This window comes from Genypterus blacodes, unplaced genomic scaffold (assembly GCF_046128005.1).
Source record: "Genypterus blacodes isolate CSIRO-AG114 ecotype Tasmania unplaced genomic scaffold, CSIRO-AGI_Gbla_v1 ptg000037l_1, whole genome shotgun sequence".
Classification (NCBI taxonomy): domain Eukaryota; kingdom Metazoa; phylum Chordata; class Actinopteri; order Ophidiiformes; family Ophidiidae; genus Genypterus; species Genypterus blacodes.
Genome location: NW_027466850.1, coordinates 1257524 through 1277201, shown reverse-complemented (window position 1 = coordinate 1277201; position 19678 = coordinate 1257524). Strand labels below are relative to the sequence as shown.

At 41.7% G+C, this 19678-nt stretch overlaps 1 protein-coding gene across 1 annotated transcript in view; it reads left to right on the top strand.

The window, feature by feature from the left end:
• Nucleotides 1–19678, top strand: part of pcbp4 (poly(rC) binding protein 4) — an 86528-nt gene that overhangs the window by 53891 nt on the left and 12959 nt on the right. Inside the window, exons 5-12 of the mRNA XM_076147371.1 lie at nt 949–1065; nt 5318–5449; nt 6202–6330; nt 7784–7858; nt 11316–11387; nt 17195–17236; nt 17362–17440; nt 18576–18628. Coding sequence (XP_076003486.1) covers nt 949–1065; nt 5318–5449; nt 6202–6330; nt 7784–7858; nt 11316–11387; nt 17195–17236; nt 17362–17440; nt 18576–18628 — 699 coding nt within the window. The remainder of the gene's footprint in view (nt 1–948; nt 1066–5317; nt 5450–6201; nt 6331–7783; nt 7859–11315; nt 11388–17194; nt 17237–17361; nt 17441–18575; nt 18629–19678) is intronic.

Here is a 19678-nt window from a genome sequence, read left to right as displayed (position 1 = left end):
TCTATCTATCTATCTATCTATATATAATCTATCTCTTTTCAATATATAGAAATAAATGTATATGTGTAGAAATCAAAAGCACAGTTCCCTCACTCAGGTTCTAATTGTTATCAGCTTCGTTCATCTCTTCTTCCCCCCCGTCACACGTTTCTTTCTCTCCTCACACTTACTCATCCTCTCTCTTCATCCTCTCACGTTTATTACTGCACCTCCTCTTGATCTTCACCTCTTTGTCTTATTTCCCCCCTCCTCCTGGTCCCCCCCCCCTCACTTTCTCCTCCTACTCTTCCTCGCCCAACCTTTAATACATTTCTACCTCTCCATTTTCTGGGATGGAATCATATCTTCTTCCATCCCCTCGTCACCTTCCTCCTGAAAATCATCTCTCCCTCTCTCTCCTTGATCTCCCACAATATTCTCACCACCCTCTTCCTTTCCTCCCCCCTCCCTTGTTCACCTCCTTCCCTTACAACCATGATTTGCTACATGGCTCCTCTCATCCGCTTGCCTCCTTCCCTCCCACTCTCCTGCCTTCCCAGTTTCCTGGTAATCCCTCTCTCTTCCTGCATCACAGGTGATTCTCCTATGGCGGAGCAGGGAGCAGTGTGGCGAAAATGATTCTCCTACTCTTCTCCGTCTTGGCCCGCATATCCCTCCCCCACTAATGTGTTTTCTCTTCTTCCCCCCCCCCCATTCCTCCCCTCTACCCTCCTCCCTTCGCTAACTTCCCTCATCTCTCTCTTCCTCCCTCTCATCACTCACTTCCTAAATGCTCCCCATCTGCCTCCCTCCCGATGTCTTCTCAAATTTGCCTCCGTTGCATCATCCCTCCATCCCCTCTCCACACCTTTCCATTGTTTTGTCCTTACCCCCGAAAAATTAATTTTCCCACAATCCCTCCCTTCCTCCCTCCCTCTCCTGTCCCTCCATCTCTGTCTGGGCCCACAGAGCAGTGCGAGGATCAACATCTCAGAGGGCTCCTGTCCAGAGAGGATCATCACCATCACCGGCCCCACAGACTGTGTGTTCAGAGCCTTCACCATGATCACATTCAAACTGGAAGAGGTACATTCATTCTCTCACTCCCTGTCTTTCACTGTCTCTCTCACACACACACACACACGCACACACCCGCACACACCCACCTCTGAGCTCCCACTGGTGCTCTGAGTGAAGTGCATAACCTTTCCTTTGTCGACAACATGGCTTTTCCCGAGCAGGGAGCCATTTATTATATATCTAATGGGATTGTTTGACCTCACATACACTCACACACAAATTCACTCCAGCACATGTGCAGGCAAACACTTCAAGAGTGTAGAGGTGAGTGCTTATGGCTCTGCAGGTCCATCTCTAGTTCCTTCTCCCTTATTCCTGGACACGTTCAGAAAGACCTTCATATATATTTATAATACAGAGCTTCAGCAAAGAAAACACATCTCTAGTAGAGACACCAGGGCTGCTTGGTGAAAATGTTTGGAGCAACAGCAACAGAATGTAATTAAACTGTGATAATTCAAAACATACTTTTTTGCTCCATGGTATTCTCGTTTCAAATAGATAAATGTCAAACAAATACCATTTTCAAAAATAACAGTGCTGTTTGTTTTTTGGAATCAGCTTCCAGACATCTAAGTTGAACCAATTACGCTCCAACATAAAAATTAATCAATCCTATAAACCCCCACAAAGGCCAGGGTTCGGTTTTATGTTCCTACGGATACAATTGGCTTTGTCACTGCAGCAGGGACTCCCGGTCAGGGGGGTGGAGTTGCTTGAGCCCCCCGTCTGTAGAAACTCTTACGGATGAAGCGAGATGAGTGTAGCACTTTGCTGTCTGCACCCCGTCTCAGCTGACAGTGGGGGGTCATGAGGAAGACAACTGAGTCCTCCAAAAATGGAGGGACGGGGAACAAGTCACAAGTCATTAACACAAGTTTCACAAGAGGAGACTTGAAATCCAAACAACTGTGTGTTTTGTTGTGATGATAGAGTGATGGTAATATAAACAAAACACGGATAGAAAATGGGGGAAGAGGAGGAGTGAATAGAAGGGGCGGGTAGACAGATGCTGCGGGGATTACAGAGATGAGCAAAATAAATCTGTGAGGGGAGAAGATGAAGTCAGCATAAAGAGATGAAAGAGAGGGTGGAGGAGGGCTTAAAGGGAACGAAGGAGGACGAGATGGAGAGATACAGGTGTTAAAAGAGCAGGAGCTGTAAAATATTAATGAGACTGGAGGAGAGAGAGAGAGAGAGACAGATCATAAGAGGGATGGCGATGAGAAGAAGCCATTTTTTCTTTGGACATTTATGATGTTGGCAAACAGCCGCCCTTTAGCTGTGATGCAGACACAATATTTTTCAGCCCGTCGTGACTTATTGCTTTTATAAAATGGTTATCGAAGATGGAGTTATTAAAGTTATGGGCACATTGAAGTGACAACAGGTGATATCATGACAGATTCAAAGAGGCTTCATCTGAAAAGTGGGTTTGGTTCCTGAAGCCGAGACCAGAAATGAATTCATCTCCCCGCGCTGTCGCCTCAGGTTCTGGGTGTGTGTGTGGATTTGTTTTATATCCAAGTGATCGGTGCAAACGCCACATAAGCTCTGATCATAAGACAGTGATCTCTCTCTCTGTCTCTATGTGGTTGAGTGCTCCTTTGTCCTTTTCAGGTCTCTTGCTTTGGGTTCGGGCCAAGTTGATTGAATTTAATTTCAGCTATGGATCGCCCTGATTTTAACATTAAGCGGTTTATTTGTGGTATGATTCCAATAGATAGATAGATATTGATGAAAGTGGAGCATAAATCTTGTGACCATTTAATTTGTGGCTATAATCTTTCTTATTTAAGTCCCTTGGAGTAATCGTCATAGCTATAATGGTATTATAGTGATCAACCGATCAGAGTACCTTCACAAGATCGTACTTGATTTTAAATTAATGTGATGCGACACCAAATCCACAAGCACGCGTAGCAAATGTAAAGCTTCTTGTTTTTTTTGTTTTGTCTTATTTTAAAGATTCACACTTCTTGTTGGGTTTTGTCCAGATCCAGTGAGTGGTGTGTGAGAAATCCTGCTTAAAAATTTAGATTCACCGTCAAACTAATCAGTGTAACAGGACGGGAAGATGAGAATGATGAAAGAAGTAACATAAGTGTCATGAGTGAGAGACAGAAAAGATCAAAGGAAAAGAACTAGGAGATAATTTGAACGAGTCAGAAGTTTAGAGTGCAGAATGGCAAATTAAAAAGGATCAGAGAAAATGAACAAAAGGGGAAATGAGAGACGCCATTAAAGAAAGGACAGAAATGAACAAAACCCCAAGAAAAATAGACACAAGTTGTATATGGATAAATTATGACAGCGTCAGAAAGAGGAAACAGAAAGGAACACTTGTAATGAGAGCCAGATGGAAAGAGATAAAGGAATGAAACTGATGAAAGAGAGAATCCCCTGTGAAAGAGGCAACAGAGAGCCAGAAAATGAGACAATCAAAAGAACGTGTCGTCATTTTCTCAACTGTTTACGGCCTCTCAGCTCTCTGACGCACTTTATTTTGGAAAGCGAGAAATGTGGATGGACTTTATTTATCAAAAGTTGCACACGAGGGACTTAAGCAGCTGATGGTGTTGAAAATAAACCCTAAACCATCCTCCTCACACAAAGCCCCCTCAGCATGCACACACTCACACACACCCACACACACACACACTGCTTGACACCGACATCAGCAACCAACCCACAAGCTTCCAGCCTTTGGAACAGAAAGCAGAAAACCCAAATATAATCAACGTCACACAATAAAGCCTTATATATCGTTCTCCAGCAACGTTACCAGGAACAAGAGAAGAAGAAAAATAAAGCTGAAGAACATGTTTCAAAGGTTTAACTTGCATTTAATATTATGCAATACTTCCTGAGTGTTGGTCGGTGCTGGAGGTCAATTACTGTCACAAGAGCACAAACTCTGCATGACATGATGATATAAATAAATGTGTGTGTGTGTGTGTGGTGTTCCTGCAGAGGACGGAGGATGTACTGTGTGTCATTCAGGCCACGTTCATGTGATGGGCCGCCCAGACATGGCAGCACTGCTATTTACATTTCAAATGCAACGAGACCTAGAGTCCGGCTCGGCAGAATTGATTGAACCAATTGTATTAAGATGGGGTGATCTAGGCGGTTATTTATTACCTGGGTTAATTAAAGAGAAAGAGAGTAGATGGGGCGAGAAGAGGTGAAAGAAGAGGGAAAGATGAGTTAAGGTGCCGTCGGGGGAGATAGTACGTCATGAGGAAGGAGTTAGAGAATGAAAGGATCCAATAAAAGAGAGACAGAAGTTAAATCTGATTAATAGACACTGAATAATGGCAGTTCTGGGTGCTGATGGTGTCTAAAGATGAGGGAGGAAGCAGGCAGGCCAGGGGAAGACAGAGTTAACTGTGCTGGTTTTCACATTCAGCTGCAGGCTCGGCAGGTCGGAGCAGCAGGTTTCCTTGTAAGACAGGCAGGAAGAAAGATGAAAACCTGCCCAATACAAATTCCCCTCATGCAGCTTTTGTTGGCGGCGCTTTGATCCAGTGTGGATCCGTGCACACGCAGAGAGTGAAGATCCACGTCAGGCTGAAATAAGAGCTGCGTGGTTTGATTTGATTCTGTGTGGACAATGTAGTGTAGCTGCTGCGTTGCCAACCTGCAGCTAAAGCTTAACATCTGCTTCATGCTCAGCATCTGCTTTACAATCCAGTGGGTTAGAGAGGCGCATTAGCAGCCTGGGAGTGTTTGGCGTTAGGTGCAAATGTGCCGTATAGTCACCTAACCTTCCTCAGGAACAGATGTAAACCTCCATTAATCACATTTTCTGGTATTATTATTGAATCTATGGTAGATGCATGCATTTACTAAGAAACATCTGTAAGCCTTTTTCTCAGCATCTCAAATCTCATGAAATTAAGGTGTCCACATTTTCAATTCACCTATTAGCTCACATTGCATCATTGGAGGCAAAGAGGCAGAGGCGTGTGTGGCTGTTTGTAGATGTGACCAAGACAGATGTACATAGAAACAGAAGAAAGTCAAGGTCAGAGAGGAGGACGGAGACAGAGAGATAGACAGAAAATGTTTAACTAGAGCAAATAGTCTGTGATCTGCATCAGAATGACAGTTTGGAGACAGAGAGACAGAGATATTAATAGAGATATTTTCAGAAAGGCCACCAAAACACAGTGAAACTAAATAAATGTAGGAGTCTATTACAGTTTTAGTACGCTGTGTTCTACATCACTGAGTCTGTTTCTCTGTCCTACAGGATCTGTCAGCCTTGGTAGCCAACGGCACAGTGACCAGCAAGCCCCCAGTCACTCTGAGACTGGTCATCCCTGCCAGCCAGTGCGGCTCACTCATCGGCAAGGGCGGGTCCAAGATCAAGGAGATAAGAGAGGTGAGTCAGTGCAGAGGAAGTGAGGCCACACATTCACACGTTGTCACTGGTAATCACATTAAGATACTTAATGTTAGGTTACCTTTTACCTTACACATTCCTTATATTTCACTTTGAAATAATTGCCAAGGTCCAGGCCTCAGTGACCTCATAGCTGGCTGCGGCCTTGCTTTCACCTCCACTGTCTGTTCTTTGTGAAAGAAATCAAAAGAGAACCAAACCAGACCAGCTCAGTTTATACTTTTGATATTCAAATCAAACAGAAACTTTGAAAAGGGGTCTTGAAGTAAGTGGCAAAGGTGAGTCTAATTAAGATAAGTGTGAAACTGCAAAGATTTGACAGTTCAATGCTTTTCTATGGGTCTCCATAGCAACAAGAGAAAACTACCTGAGATCTCATGAACCTGAATATAAAACAACTGAACTCCAGACACATTCATTCCACTCAGAATGAGTTAAAGTGAAGGGAACAAGATGTCAGGATTGTTACCAAACAACGTAAAGTTTTGACCCTAAACTTACTGAGATTCACTTTGATGTCTGTCTAACCTGTCTCACACAGGGCACAGGACTCAGGACCTTGTGAAATGTAAACAAAACTAAAAATGTTCTCATATTCTTTTAGATCCCATCCTCACACACACCCTTTTTACTTATTTTAGCATCTGACATTGCTTGTTTATTTCTCAATGAATGTGTTTTGCGTGTGTGTGTGTGTGTGTGTGTGTGTGTGTGTGTGTGTGTGTGTGCAGACGACAGGTGCCCAGGTGCAGGTGGCAGGTGATCTCCTCCCCAATTCCACGGAGAGAGAGGTGACGATATCAGGGAGCCAGGATGCCATCATCCAATGTGTCAAGCTCATCTGCACTGTCATCTTAGAGGTAAGTAGCCATGGTGACGCAAAGGCCACTGGTCAGTTCACATCAAGAAGGATCTCGTCCATCTTTATTATTCTAATTTGGATTTTACAAATTAAATGACAAGTGTCTACTGTTTGATTAGACTGAATGCTTCCTTGTCTGCTCTGTGTTGCTGCTTCAACCTGCACACTGAACACAGCACAAGAAGAAGAAACTGGAGCTATTACCTACAAGTTTTCTGCTATTTTAACTCCGACATATTTTCACCAGCTGTATAAAAACTGTTTTGTTCCACCTTCCACATTCTCATCTCTCTCTGTAAGAGGTCCGGAAAAATAACATGGATTGGAAATTCTGAGAGTAATTTTATTAACTGTGAGTTTAGCAACGGGAACACAGGAAGCATCTCATCACCGTGTAATTTCATGGTTGTTATGACAACAGCCTCTGTGTCTCCTTGTGACTTCTGTCCATTCATTTCACCATAGCTCTAATTGGTGTATCTCACCACGACATTTAAAGTGTCAGGAACATCAGAATGACACAGTAAACAACTCTACAGATAATTCTTTAAAATAATAGCAGCTTGTAGACATCAGAGTCCAGGTTTTCAATCAACTTTACCCTGGAAACACGGAATTTTATCATTGGTGATTGTCTTCTAATTCAGCAGAGGCAGCGGTCATTCAGATAAGCTTCGGTGCTGAGATTAGAGGGGAAACAGTAAAATCAAAGGCTTCAGAGGCTCATTGGTATTCTAAGCACCTTAAGGTGGGATGAGAAAGGAGGAGTGAAAGAAAGAAATGAAGTAAAACGCTGACCTTATGTAAACTTCCTCACTTTCTAGTGCTGCTGCAATCAAAGATTTTATTCTGTTAACGTTAGGATTCATCCCTCTTTTTAACTTTAAATATTTCCTTTTTATGTATTCTTGTCCTAACTTGGCCTGTTGTCGTCCTGACTTTCACACAGTGCATGCTGGGATACGATACACTGCAACTTTGTAGATGGTTGAGGGGATGATAATGTGAATAAAGGAATACTCTCACTGGATTGCACTTGAATGAAGTATAAAAACACAGTGTACCTTAAGATGTCTACACTCCCAGTAACTGAACTAGTAACTAAACTGAACTATAGACTGAAGTATTGATGTACTGATCTGAGGTGTGAAGGCAGAACGGTGGTGCTTTTACAAACCAGCACAAATGAGCTATAGGCCTGAAAAAACACCATTAGTTGTCTATAGATTTCAGGCTTGCCGACTGTCTCCATGTTTGTTCAAATATTCATAGCATATGATATAAATACTTCTATAAACAATGTCAGCTCAGTATATTGTCAAAGTGATATGTCTTCCATCAAGATAACAGTCTGTAGTTTGGTTGTTGTGATTCTGACGTGTCTCATCTCTCTGTTTCTTTTCTCTGTGTTTTCTTTTTCTCTCCTCCTTGATGTCTCTCCCTCTCTGTAGTCTCCACCAAAAGGAGCAACTATTCCATACAGACCGAGCCCCACCCCAGGGACCGTGATGCTGGCAGGGAACCAGGTAAACGCACAGGTGATGGTTAGTATAACTATCTATGGGAAAGCATCAAGGGTCACCAGAACCAGGAGTTGAACCTTAAGCACAAAACAGAAAACAGGTTCCCAGATGTTAGAAACTCAACCAAGCACATATACAGTACAGCACTCAAGCTGAAATGGGGGAATCAGCAGTGATGAAGAGAGGCTGTATGGTAGTTAAAAAGGAGAAATAAAAGAAAGGATAAATGGAGGCATGTAAAAACAGATGGATTTATAGATGGAGCGAGGGGGAGGGATCATTAAAACATGCATTAAAAAAGGAGAGTGGCCCCTGGGTGGGGGAGCAGAAAGGACGGATGGATTAATGGATTGGATAGATGCGTGGTATGTATGGATGAGGAGGAACTGATGGATGGATCTAGGGAAGGATTGTGGAAAAGATGGAATAATGGAGGGATGAATGAAATGATAAATAATTTACTGACATAGAATTTGCTTGAGCTTGCAGTTTGGGTGTTCCAGAAAATGGCCACCTACTTGCTTTCATCTTACACACAAACACAAATGCGCAGATATGCATTCACACACTTGCACACACAAACACAACCTTGGCATGAATGGCATCTTCAACTGTTACCTAACAGAAAACCAAATGCGGCTTTTTCACTTATGTTTATTCATCATAAACCATGACTATTCATCAGCTAGATGTGTATATGAATGCACAAGAAGTTGAGAAGTTATGTTGTGTGTGTGTGTTAGAGAAAGAGAACTAATGGTGTTGATGCTTCTGTTCTAGACTAATGAGAACCTTGGAATTCTTTAGCTACTGAATCACTGCAGCAGGGAGTTTAAGTAAACATACTTGGACATTTGAATAATTAATAAAACAAAACAAAACCTTTATATTTACCAAAAAAAATGTTTCTTTGTTTGTGTCTTAGTATTTGTTTGTTTGTGAGCAAGATTAATTCCAATAGGTTTGATGTGGTGCAGATCTGGATATGGATCTAATATCTGGTGGACTGAAACGTTTTCAAACAGAGCTCACATACAAAGAACATACATATAGAACATACACACATACAACTACCACCAGTATGTAGCAGAGATAATGGTGTACTGTGAGGTGCAAACTATTGAATTATATTGCGTCCTCTCATTTTGGGACTACATGCAGAATGTCCGCCATTATAGAAAAACCGATTCTCTCAGATAACACATAAATTATTGATGATGTAGATCTGGATTGTAGGGGGAAGTTACCAAGGTCAGCAACCAAGCTGGTAAACATTATGATTGGTTAACTCTATGTTGTCTCTGAGAAACAAAGCCGTAATTGGAGGACTGTTGGGCGCCGGTGGAGATGTGCAACCTAATGAGTGCATCTGGAATAGATATGTTTTGTCTAAGATGGTTGGAGTGAACATACATGGGAATCATCCAGGGAATAACATTTTGCCCCAATGTTCTGTGAATGAACGCAATTTATAATACAGCAGGATCCTGAAAAAACAGCCATGTCTCATATAAACATCAGTTATGTCACAGTTTGCATTTTATTTGTTTCCTCTGTGCCTAATGAAGTTGCAATGACTAATTGGATGGAATGCTGCAGTTGCAGTGGGACACATGCGTTCCCATGGGAAGGCCAGTTTCTGTTTGTTTGAGGTTCCTGATGAACTTCCACTGTTTTGTTTGTATCTGGTTGACTACTTGCATATCAATTCCTTCTAAAGAATTATAGTATAAACAACTTGCCTGCCAACTCATTACCTGGTTCTGCTATGGATTTAATCTCCTGAAAGTGTTTGTTTCTATTATAATGCCTATTTCTGCTGGATTACAATGTCCACAAGGGCTGTTCAGAGCCAGGTGTTCATTAGAGAAATAACAGCTTTTAATTTGTCACAATATGGAATGGATTTAGACAATGAGGTAACGTGATACGCTCAGATGTGAGATAGAAAATCACTTAACCAAATGCTGCATGTAACACAGACAACTGACCTGAGAGAATTTTTGGGATTTCAAACAGACATTTCCCAGATCTTGTAAAGTTGTGTGAGGCAGTTATACTGGGGATAAATTTGCATGATCCAATCATTCTGTGCTTGGGTCTTAATTAGGTTTCTTTTTTTCAAATAAATCTAACCCCAAGGGGTGTTTTCAAAGAAACTTGAGCTATACAACTTTTCCCAAACAGAAACTCTACTTAATTGGTTGAAGAAACCTAGCTTGGTGTGTGCACTCAGCCTAAGCAGAGCATTGGAGCTTAGCAGGATGCAGGTTGTCATTTGGTCAGTTCAAGCAATGAATGATTTCCCTGAGAGAGAGAGAGAGAGAGGCACATCTGAGATGTGTCTGTACTTGGCTACACATCACTGAGCTGTGGCAGAAATTGTTTGGAGACTGACTTACTCATGGATGTCTCTCCGCTTGGGTGTTTGGTTGCTCAGGTATGTGTGAGAGTGACTGTGTGGCTGTAACGTGTCACTATAGTCAACACTGAAATAGGTAGCTCAAATATTGGGAATGCCTTCTTCCAATGGAGTGATAATAAGATGCAGTCTACTCAAAAACATAAAAATCATCTCCACACCTCCTCACCTTGAGTGCAAATCAATATTCTGAAAAGGTGAGACAGCAAGGTCAGCTTTAACTTCACAGTGTATCCCAAAGGCTGTTTGTGTGTATCGCTTTTAATCTACATTTACACGACTGCCTGAATTAAATGAACTCAGAAAAGCATCTTTTGTGTGTTCAACACTCCAGGCACAGGATTTAGTAAACTAGATCAAACCATTCCTCCCACAGTCTTGAGGAAGCCAGCATAAAACTGGCACACTGAAAGCTCCACTACACTTCAAAAGAACAAAAGAACAGAGAGCCTAGAATGTTGCCTCAATATAGTCCTTCATAACTGCCATCTGGGTGGATGCCAGCGGGCAGTGCTCAACCAGTCAGGTGATATTTGGATCAAATTTGACCAGGTGGGCATCACAAACACCGAAAGAGACAGAATCACCACGTTTTAAACCTCACAAGATGTCTTTTTGCCCTGTAAAGCGACTCCTTATCAAGTGTGCCAAGACCTTTACAATGCATATGAGGATCTCTGAAAAAGAAGTAAAATTTGCCTTCAGGGATCAATAAACCATTCAGCCCATTCTGTTCTGTTCCATCACATGTACCCAATAAAAAGTAGAAAATTAATGGAATGGTCTATTTTGGGCGAGAACTGTGATTGACTTATGCTGCCTAATAATAATGTAATAGTTCATCATAACAGTATGTGTAAGAAATAATTTTACCAACATTATGACCATGCTCACTAATTTTGTTCTTTAAAGCAAAAAACATGGCTTGACATGTGCATGTCTGTGGTTGTGTCAGTGTTGGTGATAAGTGTGTTCAGGTCTCAGTAGTTTGAGCTCTAACTAGTGCTAACTGTGTATGTGTCTCTCTGTTGGCTGAAGGTGTTCGAGGCGTCAGACTTCGGCTCTCACCCCCTGTTCTCAGTGGCACAGGGAGGAGTGGACCTGCAGCAAGTGAGTACAGCCGCCTGGGGCCAAGGGTCAAAGGGCATCTGTTAGTGGAGAAACCTAACTAAAGACAGTAAAGGATCAACATAAATGAGAGTGCAACACACTTAGGAAATTCAGAAATTTCATTACTGCCTTACTTATGAAGCACTGGAGGTGATTCATATGATGGGAGAGCATTATGTTTTAATTCATTGCCATCTGCCAACATGCTGCATTTCACCCTGGCTTTCAAAGACTAAAACCAGGAGAGTTCTAATGCCAAATGCAGTATATTCACCACTTAAAATGCATCCTTCAAGATCACATCACATTTATTTTCTTCATCAGCAAAGAGTTTACCTTGATAAACAAATTGATGCTTATTTCAATTTGGAGGGAAACTCTTCACACAGAGTCCTGAGCTTTGCAACTAAACAAACCACCTCCCTTGAGGCAAAGGACCTCAATTCAATCACACTGCTATTACCCTGTGAATCCACACGCCTCTGCAAACAGCAATGACATCGTCAAAACAAATGGTCAGACTGGTCAAGGATTCTAGATCCTTGGCAAAGTTTGTGTTTTTTGAAAAATGCAGCAGTGGTTGGTGACCAAGGTTGATAACAAGAAATGAAATAAAATAGACTAATGGATTTAGATGATAGATGGGGAAGAGCACAAGAGAAAGAGAGATGGAGAGGAAGCTAAAGATACAGAAACACAATTTGCTGAATGTCTCCCGTTGTGTCTTATGCTGCCTGGTGAGTTTAATGGCTGTTAAAAGCAGGGAGAAGTCAGCCATGTCACACTCAATACCTCAACCTACTGAGGAGCACATCTGTTAAAGGATGAATACTATTTTTAATGTGATGTTTGACTGGTTATTTTAATCTAAAAGCAGCCTAAACTGGAGTAGCACCACTTCAAACCTTTGCCACCAATGTTGCACAGATGAACAGGTCTATTCACAGGCCTGAATGTGTTCAAGAACTTACACTGTGCGTGTGATTCCTACAAATCATCACTGGTGGAGTGGAATCTGTTCATATACTTATATAACTAGTTAGTAATCTTCTTACTATTAATTCTTCTCTGTACCTAGTTCCTGTCTTCAGCATCATGATTCATCTCAAGTGTGACAAACATATTTCTATACCTATATATATGTATATATATAGCTTTCTCGTTGCAAGCAATACATGAAATCACTGATATGATGGGATGATACAATGGGACGTTACTATGGGTTACCAGCTATTATTCACAACTGAATACTATTTTGGGGGGGCTTTGTGTTCACTGACCAGGAGAAAAATTTGTGTTGTAAGTGCATTCATCATCACAATACTGGCATAGGCAGTGTTGCACTCAGCACTCAGCACTCAGTCCAATTAGGGCAAGAAGTTATTGTCACATCATGTCGACTCCATAATCAGACTGAAATTGTCAAAAATCCATGTTGGTTGACTCCAAGTAACAGAGCTGGAATGTGTCTTTGTAAATTGACTTCCTCCTCTTCCTCCTCCACCTGCATTTCCTTACCTGACCTGCTTCCTCTTGTAAGCTGATTACGCAATGAACCAGGTATATTCAGAGAATGTGTGCAATGATAATGACTGTAATGGAGAAAGTGCTGATTGCCTCGTCTCTCTAATTGGTAGATGAAAGAAATCCATGCGATTGATCAAGAGTTTAGCTTTGCGTCATTAAGTTTAACACTTAACCATGGTGCTGCACTGAGAAAAAGGCAGATAATCAGGGGTTTGCCATCAATCTTTCTACATTGTGCCATAGTTGTTTGAGGACAGTCTGATGGATTGTGTAGGAGCAAGCAGTACGGCAGTGTTGGGTGTCAGGGCAGGGTCATGTAACATTCAAGCTTCTCTAGTGGATTTCAGACCTTTACCCTGGACACTTTTCCATCTTAAGGCTGATCCACCATTGACAAAATGATAACCTGCATAAAAGTAAATCTCACTGGACAGCTTATTTCACTGAAAATATATGTAGCCTATAAATAATGTCTGAATTCAGATAACACTGTCTCTTTATGCGTATCCTTACGTGTTCAGGCATATGTTTCACGCATTAAGAAAGTCCTCAACATTTAAATAGTGCTTATCTGCGTACAGTAAACACTCAACTGCTCTGCCTGTGTTCATAACAAGGCTGAGGTGGGAGGGCAGAGGAATGGCAGTGCAGAAGAACAGTGCTTTGATATTTTGCTAATAGGAGTTAAGTGCTGAGTGTCACAAGGTCAAGATAAAGTGATTGAACTATATATTATGTTTACATTTATACCTGTGTGTTGCCATTATAAGCTATTAACGCTTAATCATGAACAAACCTGTGACATCAGGTTGGAAATCCCCCTTGATTTATCAATCTGTCGTTGATCTGACTTAATATCTGAAAAAATATGAAACACTCAGCAAAGTCCGGGTTAAAAAGTAAAAATCTTAACAGTCTACATATAATCCATGCATCTACATTGAGATGCGTAATGTTGAACATTTCACCCAAAAGGCAAATTCACAGGCAGTTGCCCAGACTCACTGGGGACGCTCCAGTCAGCATGTGTTAAACAAACACACTGTCACACTAATTAGAAGAGAAACAGAAGTATCTGGGAAGGCAAGCTGAGAGATTGAGTGACCAGCTGACTGACACTGACACAGGTTCACATAGGAAGAGGCTGACACGGGCACGCGTCAGCTAAAATGACACAGACAGTCCTGCATGGGTGAAGTCAGACGGACCAAGTACCCATGACTGACTCACATGCAGATGAATTGCATATCTGAGAGACAAATGGCGAGACCGAGGCAAACAGATTGACACAGACAGGCTGAGAAATGGCTGCACAGGTTAAAAGATAAATGCATTCAAACTAGAGCAGGGAAGCACTTTACTCCATCAGGCTGACAGCTCTGCTAAGCTAAGTGGTGTGCATGTACCCAAAGAAATCAATGTGTACATGTGTGTGTTGCTGTTGGCCGTCAGGCATGAGGTTGTGGGAGTCTCAGCTAAGACAATGGTAACACTAGTTAATGGAGAGAACAGAGACTGGGGGAAAGAGGGAGGAGAATGGAGGAAGAAAAACGAAGACGAAGAAAGAAACGTGCCAATGTATAAACCTGCCAGCAATCTCCTTCCAACGTCAAGCTGGCACACCAGGGAGAGGACAACTGTGTGAAACAGCTGGGCGAACGAAAGTGAAACAGGCTTTTCTCCTGGTGAACCATTTCCTTGTCAACATGTCAACTTGTCAACGCAGGTGCAACTAGTAAATAATTAGCGACGGTTGCTTCCCATTTATGTGTGACAGAGTGTCAGAGCTTTGGCACCGGACATGCTGACTTACCTGCCACACCAAAATGGACCAGAGCTGTTATTAATGTGTTTGTTTGTTACAATTGTGTTTGCCCGGTAAGACAAGTCAGGATGTCCACTGGGAATAAGAACTATTCCTAGGGTTTTCATTGGACTTCATCAAGCCTGAGTCCTGTAGTATTGTCAGCAGCAGACGTGTTTGGTTTAGATGTTTAGACTAGTTCACATTTGCTTTGCCAAACATTGTTCTAGATATTGGGTTTCAGGTGAGCCCAGGGATCAAATTAGAGGTGAAATTCAGACATAAAGGTAGATCAGAATGTAAGCAAGATATTTAAAAAATGATGGATGTAGACATATAAATAAAGAGATAAGGCAGAAATGTACCTTTTGTCTGAGCTCTTGGTTGCTCATTTTCTCCTCTTCAAAGCAACATGGGTGTTAACTTAACGGGGCAAACTGAGCAGCCTGACACAATAAAACTAATCTTCAGTAACTTTCAGCAGTGAGATGTTAAGAACACAGAGGGGTCCGGACGGGCAAAATTCACCCACCATCTAGTTTGATCACTGTGCTCCAGCTTGGTCATGCTGCCTGAGTAACTCCTGAGGTTTGGTTTGGGCACTGAGGGATAGCGAGGAAACTTCCCATGTGTTGTAGAGAACACCTCTGGAACACTGCGTTGACAAGCATTGGCTGGCAAGAACTCATCCATGTCTTTTCTATTTTGCCACTCTCCTCCTGTGACAAGTCTTTGTGAACAGACGCTTTGAAACCCAATCAGCTGGTTACATCTCCTGTTGCCCTGCAAGGACCCACAGTGTGTTAAACATATTGTAGGTTGAACGATTTGACCTGAAAGTTCACTATAGAGAGTGAAAGGAGAGTTGAGCATGAAGGGGGTGAGGGATAGTGCAGAATGAAGTTGCTGTGCGAGGCGATTAAGGCTTTTTATTCATTATTTATTAGGCTGTAGACACGCAGGGTAAACTCAGAGGGAAGTGGATCAGGAGGCGTGTAATGAAGAGAGGAGAGCATCAGGAGGAGGATTCATCTATTTGCATGTGGCAAAGTCACTCATTTGCTTTTCCTTGACAGATTCATCTGCACTTGTCGCACACCCGCTGCTGGATTTACTATTAATCTTTATTTAAAGATTATAGCTATGCAGATTTCATTATAGATGGTATCAATGTGAAATTAGATGGAATGACACATGAGGATGATAGCAGACATTAAGTACATCTCAGTAAGTCAATAATTGTGAGTGAATGTTTCAGAGCGTACATTAGTAAGCAAGTGCACACCAAGTTACTGATTAGTAGTAGTAGTTTAAGGAGAGCGCGCATGAGTGTGTGTGTGTGTGTGTGTCTCAGAAGCATTCCACAAGAGAGAGAGGGAGCAAATGCAGGAACAAGAATCAGTTGGTTCATTGAAATTGAAATATAACTGGCAACAGCAAAGTAAAAATGCCAAAAATTCACTGGTTACATACACTTGTAAAAATGAAAAATTTAAAAAATGATCATAATAACTTGTGGGCATTTATGATTAATTAACGATTCATTGATAAAATAGCTGGTAGAATTCTAAATAATGTCTCTGGGTGTATGGCAGTGCAAGCTATTATAAACTAGAATCATAAATGCCACCTGCACATGAAGAAAAAGCTATTACACTATCAAAGAGGCCAAGCCCGCCGAGGTCAAATACTCCTGTAGTACCTCTGAGGTGATCAGGCCTTTTTAGCTCTAATCCCTTTTCTGCAAATCATCTTCTCTACATTTCCCCGTGTTAGCATCGGAATTCAAAAGTTCAACAGCAGTGGCAATGCAGTCTGCAGCTAGAATAACTTTGAAATGTTACATAAGGTGCCGTGCGCCTCAGGGAGACACACAAATGCCGGCTCTCATGCGCAAACTCTGCAAGGTCTTCTATGCACTTGCAGTACACACACACACACACACACACACACACACACACACACACACACACACACACACACACACACCATCTCCTCTCTGCCTATGGAGCTGTTCATTCCCTTTGAAGTTCTACAAAGCCTTTCAATCATAATCTGCAATAGATAAACACTTTGGGAAGGTAACATAAGACGACACAGGAGAACCAGTGAGGACAGATTAGAGTGAAAGTCATTTTATAGCTCTTTCTTACAGACGACAATGATCTCTCTTGCAATGTCTGTGTGATAAGTGGACCGTGGGGAAGCATTATTCCTGATCACACCATGGAAATAAGGAGTTTATATCTATATTTACACAGGAGGGGGAAGAGAAATGGGCGATAAGCTTGTGTCAGGGAAGACCTTTATTGTGGCATTCCAAGATCGTTTCAGTTACTTCATGGATTTTGAGTCATGAGCGGTCAAAGATCACGGAAGACGACATCCTTGTCATCAATGTTCCTTTACACATGAGACACTTGTTATGATCACTTCCATGAATCTGGATTAAAAGACTTATTGATTTCTTCCCCAGACATATGCAGTGCAGAGTCACTATGGCATTCCACATTCAGAGGTAAGACATGACAATGCCAGCATACTGATGATATTTGCAAGTGTGAGTGATGACACTGGTCTGATTACTTTGACTGATCTCTCTCTCTCTCTCTCTCTCTCTTGCTGTCTCTCTCTCCCTTTCAGTTGGCAAAGCTCCACCAGTTGTCAATGCAACAGCAGGGTCTGGCACCCATCAGCCAATCAGCTGCAACAGTTCTGTCTGGTATGTGTGTGCAAACGAACACACTCACACATACACAATGATGTACATCCAAAGAGGTCTAAGGATAACGTGTGTGCGTGCGTGCGTGCATGTGAGACGGACTGTCAGACTGCTTTCTGAAAACCTCTTTCAGCACTCTGAAGTCCCCCAACACAAGAAGCTAGAGCAACTTTGTTTTAACAGAAGCAAAAGCTTGATTGAGAAACAAATATTTCAAGTCATGACGTTGATGCTAAATATAATGTAATGTATGTTTGTCTCAAAACTCTTAATTTCAAATAAAAATCCAAACTCATTAAATGAAAAGATCATTAATTATCATTAAATCTTATTCATAAATCCTTGGGGAGAACTTCTCATGTTACCTCCTCTCTCAGGTCAGAGGTCAGTTTTGCTTTTGCTAACCAATCAATTGAGATTAATAATTACTTCACTTTAAGTCACTCAATGACATTTAAAAAAATTCCAGACGGACAAATTGATGAACATAATTGCTTTTAAACGCCCTAAACGAAAAAAAATCTAAAAAACTTTTCGATCTCAAAAAGCTCTGATGAGCTCTGTTAGACATCATAAGTACCAACAAATGTGACTGAAGTTGTAAGGGTTGTAGATAAACGCACAGCTGAAGGCGCCATATATAGATTCTTATAAATCATACCTGTTCACGTTAAGTAAGTGACTGTCAGAGGGACAGGAGCGCTTTGTCATGTCGTTTCTCATACAAATGCTAAGCACACAGTGGAGAGTGAAAGAAGAGCAAATTATCATCTGGGGATATGGATGGCTGATTATTCCATTACGTCTCAGGTATAAAACTCATCAGTCGTGGTAGTGCAAACACACACACAGACACACACAGACACACACGCACACACAACCATTGACACACTACCCCCGCATGCCAGTACACACACTGTTGGTTTATCTGGCTGTGGCCAGTCCCTGCAGAGAAAAGAACGAAAGAAGAGGAAAATGTTCTTTGGCAAATCTTCCTTTTTGGTCATCTTCTCTTTACCTCCTACCTCTTCATTCGCCAATTTTCCTGTTCTCTAAAATCAAGCTGCAACAGCGTCTACGATTAAACAATTAAAGTAATAACCTCTCTCTGTCTGTCTCCCTCCCTGTTCCTCAGGAGTGGATGCCAATTCCCAAACCACGTCTCAGGAGCTCCTCATTCCAAATGATGTAAGCACCCAACGGGGAAAACCTGAGTCTCATTTCCACTCACATACAGGTTTGCTGTCCTTAGCCAATGTCCTCGTGTGAGGACGTTACCCTCTGTAATGATGTTCTACCTGGATTAGTGGTAGTATTCAAGAGAGGCTCTCAGAGAACGCATACCTCCACCAAGGCCAAGCAGTCCTCAGATAATGCCTCTCAATGATGAACTTTAACAGATTTTTGACTTGACCACAACCAAAAGAAAGATCCTCACCCACTCAACTTTGCCAGTCAATTATAACAAAAGGGTGAATAGAAATCTTTAAAATATTTTGAGACATCCCAAAAAAACAAAACAAAGATAACCCAAAACATAGACTCTGCCAAATCCCCTTGCCCCTATATACTAAAGTAAACAACTTCCGTTCTTTCAGATGCATTGAGCTTCTGAACTAACTAAACATTCCTATTAATCTCCGGTACAAAGTCCTGTGAGAAACTCGACAGGAAACATTGCCTCCTCGAGTAAATCTGCTGAGCGTAATGGTTATAAACACAATTAATTTTCCATGAAATTCTATCATAATAAATGCATATTTGATAGTTATCTGACGCAGCTGTTCAACGTTGAGTACATAGTAAATATACATAATAAGTTTGGTTCCTTTCTGTCCCAGTAATTTTTCTAAATAAGACGCTCTGTGGAGCAGACAGAGATTCGCACTGACACAAAACTGTCACAACACGTTTAGCAGAATATCAGGCGAAACGACTTGTTTTTCCAGCTGATACTTTTACCCCGCGTGATTTACATGGACAGTTCAGTGTCACACTCAAGGACATGTGACTCCTGATGGACATGTTGACTGTCACAGGGTTAAAGTGGCGACCTTTTGTTTATGAAACAGTCTCTGTAACCATTCCACTCATCTGCCCCTCCTCCCCTCCCCCAACCTCTCTATCCATCATAGTCAGACCTTCGTTTGGTTAACGTTTGGTTTTTAGTGCTTCACTCTTCATGTGGCCCATTGAGTTTTACAATATGAAGGATTTTTTTTCCTCAATGCACAATAT